This window comes from Terrapene carolina, unplaced genomic scaffold (genome assembly GCF_002925995.2).
Source record: "Terrapene carolina triunguis isolate 2854851 unplaced genomic scaffold, T_m_triunguis-2.0 Scaffold199, whole genome shotgun sequence".
Taxonomy (NCBI): Eukaryota; Metazoa; Chordata; order Testudines; family Emydidae; genus Terrapene; species Terrapene triunguis.
Window position 1 is genome coordinate 1,253,505 of NW_020664550.1, and position 10,634 is coordinate 1,264,138.

At 49.7% G+C, this 10,634-nt stretch overlaps 1 protein-coding gene across 1 annotated transcript; it reads left to right on the forward strand.

Moving 5' to 3' along the window:
• Positions 1-483: 483 nt before the first annotated feature.
• On the forward strand, positions 484-5,400 carry LOC113407172 (Krueppel-like factor 15). The gene is made up of 2 exons (XM_026655299.1): positions 484-1,442; positions 5,006-5,400. Exons 1-2 carry the CDS (start codon positions 484-486, stop codon positions 5,175-5,177), a joined length of 1,131 nt encoding a protein of 376 aa, XP_026511084.1. The 3' UTR covers positions 5,178-5,400.
• The last annotated feature ends 5,234 nt before the right edge of the window (positions 5,401-10,634 follow it).

Sequence of the window (10,634 nt, forward strand, 5' to 3'; positions counted from 1 at the left end):
ATCACCTCCCCCTCCTAGTCAGGCCTATGCAAACCACTTCCCCTTCCATGTGCTATTGCAAACCGTCCCTCTGGCAACTGCAGTGATTGTTGAAACAGAAGAGCGATATCAGGAAAGTGTTTCATGCATGTGAAGGTGGCTGCTAATGCAAATTATGGAAACAAGGAAGAAAGCCTACATCACATGACAATACAGTTCTCTGCAGACCTCTTAGATAGAGAATAACTGGGATGTGTGTTTGAGCAACAGAGCAATTCAAAAACAAAACAAAAAAAAACCAACAGTGGCTTGTTTGTAATTGAATTGTTCCTAGATGTTTGCACTGTAAATAATCTCCTTGGTGTCGCTCCTTTGCAGGTGGGCTAACGCTTTCCCCGCAATATCAGGACTACCAGCTGTACTGCTGCCCAGCTGAATTGTTACACGGGTTTCCTAGCCAGTCAATTTAACATCTTTCCGTGCAGAAAGGACGCTAGTCAACAAATGGTCTCTCTAAATTGCAGCGACTTGCTCCCTGCTTCAGACCCCCTGGTCCCCCCAGCTGGTGCCTCTTGGCTAGACAGCAACACTGATGCTCGTAAGACAAAGATGCCGTCTGCTGTTCTGCCAGAAGACTGTGACGCAGGAGCGTCTGACCCTCCGGATGGCTCCAGTCTTCTCCTTCGCCATGGCAGCTGCCCTGCGCAAGACGCCCGCCTCCTGGTGTCCAAGATGAAGAAAGAAAGTGAGAAATCCCAAGCCACCCTCTATGAAGCTCATCTGAAACTGCCTGACTTCTGCAATGACCTCTCCAGAGATTTCACCCCCACCCTCGAGGAGATTGAGGAGTTCCTGAAGGAGAAGATGGAGCTCCTCAAGGATGAGCTGAGTGAGAAACAGCCCGTCAGAGGGAAGCTGGAGATCAAGTCGGAGATCAACCTGGGGAGCCCTAGGGAGCAGCCTACGCCCAGGATGGCTCCGGAAGGGGGTGTGTTGAGCTCTGCTGAGGCTGGGGGGGTAGCCGGTGCTGTGGGCCTGACAGTGGGTATTGGGAGCATCCCCGTTATCCTCCAGATCCAGCCCGTCCAAATGAACAGTGGGAGCCCCACACCACAAAGCGCTGTGGATGGCATCAGGGTGGCCCAGTTGGTCGTCAGCGTGCAGGGCCAAAGCCTGACCTTTGTCCCTCAGGCTGCCCAGCCCCCCGTGACTGTCTTGGACCAAAAGTACGTCAAAATAGCCCCTCTGCCCATCGCTCTGAGGCCAGCGGCGCTGGGGAGTCTGAGAGGGGTTGAGGCTTCCCCCAAGTTCCAGAAGGTCTCCCCTTCTGTCATCCGGGTCCACAAGTGCACGCACCCTGGCTGCAGCAAGATGTACACCAAGAGCTCCCACCTCAAAGCGCACTTCCGGCGCCACACTGGAGAGAAGCCCTACACTTGCACCTGGCCCAACTGCGGCTGGAGGTGGGTGTGCAAGTGGAGAAGCCTGGCGTTAAGGTCGCCTTTCCAATGGCTGCCAGGCAGCCAAGTCATTGACTGCCTCCTGCAGGATCTGGCCTGTGCGTGGGTTTATAAAGACTAGCAGCAGGCTGGTAGGGCCTGCTTTTCTCAAGTGCTCAGTACCTGCACTCAGGATGAGGTTTTTCAGAAGAGCTCAGCATCCAGCATGTTTAGGGCTGTGGGTGCTGAGCCCTTGGAAATCTGTCCTGTCTGGCCCTGGCAGATCGTGACCCTCTTTTTGAAAATCTCAGTTCTGCTTACCCTCTTGCTTCCTTCCTGTGCATTTGCAAGATTGACTCAGCCGTTGTCTTGTCTCTTTAGATAGCTGGCATTGTCTTCTCTTCAAAGGTACGCAGCATCCTCTGCTAGCTCTAACGCTCTTGAGAGCTGATTCTAAAACCTCACTGTCCCTTCAGTCTAACAATATTTTTTGGCACTGGGTCCTGGACTAAATATATAGCAAATCCAAGACTTCCAAGTGTAAATTTTCAGGCCTCTGCTTCCCCCAGCTGTTCATATGCTGACTGTGTTTTAACTGAGATCGTAACTTTTAATGCAGCAGGGGAGTTTTAACTAGAAGTAACCTGCCCTTGTTCTGGGATTCAGTTTTTACAGTGAATTCTAGAAAGCAGAGCTTTGAGGAGGGCTGGGATAGAAAGACCTCTCAGGACATTTAGGTTAAACTTTCGAAAACACCTAAGTCCCACTGAAAGTGATTTAAATGGTTTGGCTCCTAAGTCACTCAGGTGTGTTTGAAAATGTTACTCCTAGTCTATTCCCTGGCCAGTGCAGGATTGTTTCCAGAGCTTGCTTCCTATAATTGGTCCACTTATAAATGTCTCCTCTATTGGATTGCCCATTGCTTTCCTCAGGAACTTGTCAATCAAATCGCTCACTGTTTTAAAAAAAAAAAAAAAAAAAATCCTCATGAATTTGCTGCTCATGGCTAGGCTAGAAAATAAGCCAGTGTTTCTCCTGGAAGGTCTGGAGAGACTGCCTTGGGATCTGTTGAATTTCTGCAGTGTTACTGGTGAACAGACCCACAGGCGCAGCATTTTACTGTATCAGATGTGAACTGAAATACTATCGTAGTGAGCCTCAGTGTAACTGAAGCTTCTTGCTCCACATTCTTTTAGTATGTTTCAGCCATATGGAAAAACCCTTCTGTCTAATGCTTCTACCATATGTGTGAGCTTCTCAGAGCTAGAATAGGGAGTAGATGCTCTCCTGTACTCCTTGTTGGGTGTTCTCCAGTTATATTTGTAAACATGAAGCATCACAGTGATATCACATCAGTTCTGAGGCTTTCTAATGCAGATGCTGCCAAACCCAAGCTTGTGAAAATCCAGTTCTGCAGCCAACCTTTATGCTGATGGTGCCTGAGGATTTGGATTTCTGGGCGCCCCGTTTCGGGTGGAGGAAAGAGGGTGCTGGAGAAATTGGGCGGGGATTTGAATGCACTTAAAGAGCTTTCGTGAGAGGTTAAGCTGATCCACTTCATATGTGGAATTAAGGAGCTGAGTGGGTGAGTCTATCTAGGTATCATAGTGGAGGAGGGCCATGTGAGTATCTGGATCTTTCACTAACATGCCTCAGGATGGAAACTTCCAGCCTAGAACTGTGAAACTGGTGTATGCAGCCTTCGCACGTGAAGTTCGCTATTTAAACCGGTCCCAGGAGGAGCGGATGTCTGTCCCCGGATTGGAATGTAGCAAAGGCTGATAGTGATGGGAAGCTGCTGCCTCCTCCTGGCTCTTGATCATTTGAGAAATGAACTCCTGTCACAGTTTAGGGGGGAGCCAGTGTCCCCTGTCAGACGAACCAATGCTGCTCTTCATAGGGAAGCCAGGGATTGAGTGGGTAATGGAGAGTGGCTCCTGGAAGTGTCTCATGAGCTCAGGGCTGGGACTCGCTGCTGGGAATGTGTGGGAAAGCTTGTGTTGAGCCTGTGCCATGGGTGAGGAGAAAAACCTTTGTGAAAGAGACTGGCCTGGCAGTTTACAGAGCAAGCGTCCCCATAGCACTGTGCCTCTACCCTGCCCTGGAGCGACTGCCTCCAAGCCTGAGGGGCAGCTCGTTGTCCCTGACTCCATTCAACCTCTCAGCCAACGCTTCCAGCAAGGGAGTAACTAGGGCCAGTTGTAGGGGAGGCTTGATGGCGTGGCCATAGGGAACTGTAGCGAGACTGCTAAAATCAGCCCGGCCACTGAACTGCTGCCAGAGGGTAAGGACGGGCTTTTGGTCACTACTGCCCTGGTCTGGCTCTGAAGCGGTGACCTAGAGGTGCGAAGCACTGTACCCCATTCCCAGTCCGTGTCTATCCAGTCCCCAGGAGTTTCTAGGCTCTTTGAGGGGAGAGCAGGTTCTGAATGAGGGAAGCATCCTAGTTGCCTGCCATGGGGATGGCTGTGTGTGGGCATCCCTTCGGAAACACTCGCTGGCAACCGTACTGTGTGTCTGGGGTTCTTTCTAATTAGCCCGGTCTGGGAGGAGAGCAGAGACCGGGCAGCCCATCCTAACTGGGATGAAATTCTTGCTGCTACTGTGGCCTTGTTCCCAACCACAAAATGGAGACAACTGCCCAAATTCATCTCTGGTGTCAATCCACCCACATCAGTGATTGAAATTACACCAGGGATCACTTGGCCTGGTATGTGTTTATAGCAAAAGGAGGAAATGCCAGGCTATGTGCTGTAGTTGTGAAAGGAGGAACTGGGAAATCTGTAGTACATGGACTTCAGGCAAGCTGCGCTCACCCTTATGTCTTTATGGGGGTTGTATTTCACAAGGGAGCTGAGGTTTCATTAATGTCTGTAGAGCTCTTAGGTGGAAAGCGCTGTGCAAATGCCAAGTATTATTACTTTGGCCAAGAAGATGTTTTCATTCTACCCCTTTGGTGCTTGCTATTTGTCTCCAGGCGCTTATCTGATCCTCATCACAGTAGTAGTCAAGCATCTCTCACTCACCAGTTCCCTCACAGGGATGTATAATCCCCATTTTATAGGTGGGGAGCTGAGGGCTGGTCTGCGCTACAAAGTTAGGTGGGCTTAACTATATTGCTCAGGGCTGTGAAAAATTGCATGCCCTGTGATGTAGTTAAACTGACCTAAATCCCAGTGTAGGCACCACTAGGTAAATGGAAAAGTTCTTCTGTCAATGCAGCTACCGCCTTGTGGAGATAGTTACTATAGAAACAGAAGGACCCCCTCGCTGTACTAAGTTTCTACACTACAGGTGTGCCACTAGCGTTTCTGGTGTAAGCATACCATTAGAGACTAAGGGACTTGCCCAAGGTCACATGGGGAGTCTGTGGCAGAGGTGGGAATTGACCCCAGGTGTCCTGAGTCTCAGTCCGGTGCCCTACCCCCTAGGCCTTCCTTCTTACCCCTTCCTAGTTCCCACAGTCCTCTTCTGCGCTGTTTCCTGGCTTGGCCCTGGTGGCCTCAGGGAATGACCATCCTCTCCTAGGTTAGCTAGCAGTAAATGTGCAGCCAAAACAACCCAACGTGCTTCCCTTCTCCCGGCAGGTTTTCCCGGTCGGACGAGCTCTCGCGCCACAAGCGCTCCCACTCCGGCGTCAAGCCCTACCAGTGTCTGACCTGCGAAAAGAAGTTTGCCCGCAGTGACCACTTATCCAAACACATGAAGATCCACAGGGGCCAGCGCAGCCGGACAGCTCAAGGCAGCGGCAGCAGTTAACCCTTTCCTCCCTGCCTTGCGGAATTGGGTTGCAATCCAGCAGAGCTGGATACTGAACTGAACACACAGGGGTGTTTTTTGTTCAGAGGGGAAAATAATTTTCTTTTTTGTACAGACTGGAGAAAATCCCAAGTCTACCTCTACCCATGGATGCCTTACAGTCAGGACTTGTCTCCTATACTACTGTGCCACTTGTAAATGCACATGATGGGCACCTGAGCTAATTAGGGGCACGCATGGGAGGATGGCTTCATCTAAGGGCTTTGGTGAGTTAATAGGTGTTGTCTGTCAGGGTAATTCAAATGCTTCTGTCTCTGTCATGTCTGCCTGATACGAGTTGGAGCGAGAGCTAATGGGTTAATAGCACTTCTTCCTCAGCCAGCATCCTGACTTGCTGCTTGTATATCCTCCCTGCTATGGGGGCTGCAAGTCCGACCAATGACCCAGCCGTCCATGGGCAGCCATCCCAGTGGGGAGAGCCAAAAGGGATACTTCCTCCTGCCTGAGCCAAAAGACCTGTACTTGGAGTCTTGGCTAGAGAGAGGCACTCGCTTACAGATTGTACAGTGGGTCTGGAACCGGACTGCCTCTTGACGTGTCCCGGTCTCTGATCCCTCCCCCCCAGTGTGCGCTGCTCATCACTGATGTCTGCAGGATTGGCAAGGCTGATGTCCTTTTCTGTTAAATATTCTTTAATCATGTACAGAGCCAGGGTAAACTCCCAAGATGTCCCTGGGAAGGTGATGCTGATGCACTTACTGTGTTTTCAGTTGTATGTGGCCAACGCTTAGCTGGGTACAGCATGTCCCTGCTTTGTCTGTTACCACTAACAAAAGAGCAAGGAGCCTGCTAGCTGCTTGTGGAGTCCTCAAGTGCAGCCTACCCCCCACCCATGTTCTGCTGAGGTGGAGCTGGAGCATGGCATGCTGGCACCTGAAGTCTGTGGGCTGCCCCTCTGTGTCCGAGATCAGGGTGTCTGCATCCTGTTCCTGTGTATACCAATCACGTGCAGCTCTCAGGCTTCTGGCAGGTTGCTAGTGTGGCCCACAGGCCCAGCATCGGTGACCCCTCTGCTCCAGCAGCTGCCTCTGCAGGCATTGCACCCAGCCCTGAGGCTGGGAAGGGCAGGTGAACGACTGCACCTACTAATGGTACGGTGACTCTAAAAACAACGGGCAGGTCTTCACAGCACCCCAGCTGAAGGGTTGGTTTGTCATTTCTGTTGGTATCGGTGTTCCCAGGTTTATAGTTACAACTCTGCTGTCAAAAAAACACAATTACCTTTGTAGTAATCTGTTACAATAGTCCTTTTTTGTATTAAAGTGCCTGTAACACTTTCAACAGCACCCTGACTACCATGTTAATGGGACACTAGAATAGTGTCTGGTCATCCTGTAGTGACTGAAGCTGTAGGCCTCTGACCTTCCATATGGGTGTTCAGCACGGCATTGATGTGCCAAATTGTGCGGTGGAGCCGTTGGGAAGTGTGGTGCAGATCCGATTCCCCAGGAGAAGACGAGAGCAGCAAATTCAGAGTGCATCATTGGGGGAGGTCTGGGAAGGGGGAGAGCTTTGGGAAGGGGAAATGAATTCAGAAGTGAAGGGTACTGCGGGGAGAGGAGAAGGGGAGTGTGTCTGTTCTGCAGAAAGGAAAAATGCCCTTGCACAGTGCTACCTGATTGAGGTGGGGTTACTGTTGAGGAGGGGGCCAGTGACCAGCTTGGCCATGTGCGTGTGGCACCTCGGTGTATTCCAGTCACTGGAACACACAAGTACAGCTGGACAAAGCGGTTTTATTTTGTCGTATTTTTTCCACAAAAAATGGCTTCTCAATCGAAACAAATGCTGTTGTAGAAAACTATTGTTTTGGTTGAAAGCTTCTGATTTTATTTTTTTTCCCCCAACACAAAATGGAATTGGGGAAAAAACCCCAACTCTTTCCCTCTGTATTTTTTTTTCAGTTTTCAAAAACAAACTTTTTACCAATTTTGTTCTTATCAAAAAACTGGAGGGGGGGGGGGGAATTCATGGGGAACTTTGGTTTTTTCTTTTTTTTTTAATTTCCTTCATTCAAACAAAACCCCCCCCCCCAAAAACCAACAAAACGTGGCATCTATACAAAAGCCATGGGAAAGTGATGTGACACTCTCTCACCCTGTGCTGTGTACTGCTGCTTCCCGAGTATTTCTGAAGGAGACAAATGGGTACTGAAAATTCCCCTCTGCATCCTCCTGTCTAGGTCTCTGCCCCCATACTTGCCATTTTCATGGCAGACACCAAAGCTCCTATGAGAGGCAAGGTGCAGTAGCGCAGAGAGGTGAGGGCTGGACTGGGAGTTTGGAGCTGCATAGGAACTTGCCATGGCTCTGACACTTAGCTCTGTGGCCTTGGGCTATGTGGCCTGGTCTCTGTGCCCCCTGTATCCCATCGTGGAGTGGGGATGAGGATACCTAGGTGTGAGAAGAATGCTTGTAGAGCAGTTCGAAAACCAGTGCGAGGTGGGGTTATCTCCAGGATTTAGGAACACTTGCTGCTGGAGGTTACGCCTTCCTGGTAATAGCAATTGATTGCTGTTGGCAGCAGTTTCATGGATAGAATTTCCCAGTGTAGCTACAGGAGAAGGAACTGGCATGGTTGAGGGCCCCCATGTCCTTTATAAGTTGGGCACAGACTGTCCTGGGGTGCTTGTGCAGCTAAGGGGCATGACACTGCTAAGTAGTTCTGTGCACTGGGGGCGCATTCCCCGACAGTGTGGTCCTCAAAGGGTTCCAGTTACTGGTAAGTTACTACTTGTATTGTGGTAGCACCTAGGAACCCCTGTCACGAACCAGGGGCACATTGTGCAAGGCGCTGTCCAAACACAGAACCAAGAGGCAGTCCTTGTCCCAAACAGTTTACAATACAAGTAATTGTGTAACTAGGGAATTGCTTCCTCTAAGCAGAAAGTATTCCTCAAGTGTGACAACTTTAAGGAGCAGTACTGCTTCCCCAAAGAAGAAACACTGCTGAAAATGGGGTTGGCTCTTTATTCTAAAAAGAAGAATGCCAGCAGCTGAACTAAGGCCTTTGGCAAATTTCCAGAAATGATGGAGGGGGAAATTGACTTGTATGTTACCCAGCTGCAAGAGCTACAGCTTGACCTAACCAAGGCTAATTGATCTTGGGTTGGATTTCCAGAGAGCTGAAATGTGTAAGAAACATATTAAGTTTGCAACACCTGCATTGCTTGGTTTCCTAATCCGTAGGGGGAGGGGGTTATGACAGAAATGGGTGGAGCTGCAATATTGGAATCCAGAGCCAACCTTTCCCTGAAGTTCCAGGAGGTCTGGCTCTGTGGATGTAGTTCAGGCTCACCCCTAGTTTATAACTGGATAGAGTGTGGGGGGGGGGGGGGAATAATCGAGGTGTAAACTCAGTCTCAGCTGGGTTCCTCTCCAGTGTGCCTATGTGGGAATATTTAAAGCTGCAGCCTGATGCAGGTTCTAACGAGGTGCTTGGCTAGAATTCTGTGCCTTGTAGTAGGTTTGGGGAAGCAAGGGTGCTTCTCTGTGTAACTTTCCCAGTGCTCCTCCGCCCTGCCCTGGATTGATGTGACCAGAAGCCGACAAGAACTCCCAAGTTCAATGCGTGCAGTAATGAAGTTTTAATTCTAAGCCAGAGACAGGTATGTGAGAATCTATTTTTGTTTTGTTTCGTTGGGGTTTTTGGCCTGGCTGGTTATTCACTTCATACCCTCTTTCCTTCAGGGCACCTTTTTCAGGCCCCTTGCCAGCATGATTCATGCCAGTCTTGCTCTTCTTTCAGTCCCTTTCGCTGTTCTAACCTGGCCCCAAACCACTTTACAGCACAGCCTGTTCCTTTTGAATCTGCCCCACCCTGCTTTCCCCTCTTGGCCTTTAGAATACAAAGGCCAACTACAGTTTGTGACTCCAGTGCTTTTTGACTGTGGGCAAAGAGGGGCTAGTAAGCTGTGTCTGGGCCACAGTTCAGTTCTCTGATCTTTTATTCGCTAAGTGGAATTTGTACATTCCACTCTTGTCCCCAGGGAGGCCAGTGGGCTGGGAGGAGAATGGGGAGAGCAGGCAATAGAGACCTTCAGTGTGGCTGACCTGACATGTGGCTCCCATCAAAGAGAACTTGAATAGGGTGGGGAGGGCGTGCATTTTATTGAATCAAATGCCTTGGGCACGAATTTGTTGTGAAATATTTATCATCTTACCTGTCTCCTCAGGGGATGCTTTTGATAAATGGCTTGGAAGGTTTGCTGGCGCTTCTGTAATTACCTCTGTTCTCTGCTACTGTCATGTGTTAACCTTCATACTGTAATGCTCCCCAGTGAACAAAGGATATCCCTGTACAGTGGTGTGGGAGGAGGAGTGGGACTCGTCTGTCTTTCTGTTAGTTGAAGTCACTAGTGTCACCAAGTGACACCTTTCATTTCTTTTTATCCCAGCATAAGCATGGCTCTGGGAGTTGGGATTCATGGGTTCCAGTCCTGGCTCTGACATTGAGACTCTGCTGTTAGGCAAGCTAGGGAACATCTGTGCCTCAGTTTCCCCTTCTGTACCATGGGAATAGTACTAGTTGTACAGTGCTTGGGAGACAAGGGCTTTGAGAGGGCTAAACATTTTTCTAGGCAAAGAAGCAGCTGTGGGTGCCACAAGGGTTCTAATAATGAAAGCAGGGATGGTCGTGTTTGTGTGAGCACGTATAGAACTTGATAAAATGATTTTCACGCTGTGCCTTCAGTTGCAGGCACAGCAATGCTTATGTGCAAAGCCCTAGAACTCTGCGTGCAACTGACGATGCTGCAGGAAGTCCCTGGCCTGTGATCCACACACCACTTGCTGGTGGAACATGGAGAGTTGATTGGTGCTGGCTGTGCCTTCTTTCCATCTGAGAGGAACCAAACCTGTGTGGGGGCAAATTGTGAGCCTGGTTTTATGGCATCTTTGGGAAGAGAAACTCCATGTCTGTTTGTGGCAGCTGGGTCTATTTGTGGCTTTGCCCCAGGAAACTGATAAAGCTGGGTGTTAATGGGGATTCTTCTACGGTGCCTTTCATCCTAGAAGGGATTGGCACATGTTAAGCTTCACAAGACTCCATCAGTGGATAAGTAGAATGTCCATTATAGAGGTGACTCAGAGGTTGTGTAAGGAGGCAGTGGAAGAGCCTGGAATAGATCCCCAGAAATCCTGTCTCCACAGCTCTAGCCATGAGAGTTCTCCTGGTGAATAAATAGTGTGTGTCTATTGTTTAATAACAACACCCTCCAGTGTAATTCAGGGCACTCCCCACCTAGGTCCTCCTCCACCTACAGTTCTGGGTGGGCAATAGGAACTAGCTTGCGGCAGCAAGCAAGCTGGAGTCTGAGCTCTCGAAGAAAAGCAGGGACATGTGGGGCTGGACAGGGCCTAGCACACTGGGCCTGGCTGGAATACAGGCAGTCATTCACAG

Coding starts and splice junctions, on each gene's coding strand:
- LOC113407172 (XM_026655299.1), top strand. CDS start 484: ATGGTCTCTCTAAATTGCAGCGACTTGCTCCCTGCTTCAGACCCCCTG. Junction 1,443..5,005: donor TGGCCCAACTGCGGCTGGAG/GTGGGTGTGCAA, acceptor TTCTCCCGGCAG/GTTTTCCCGGTCGGACGAGC.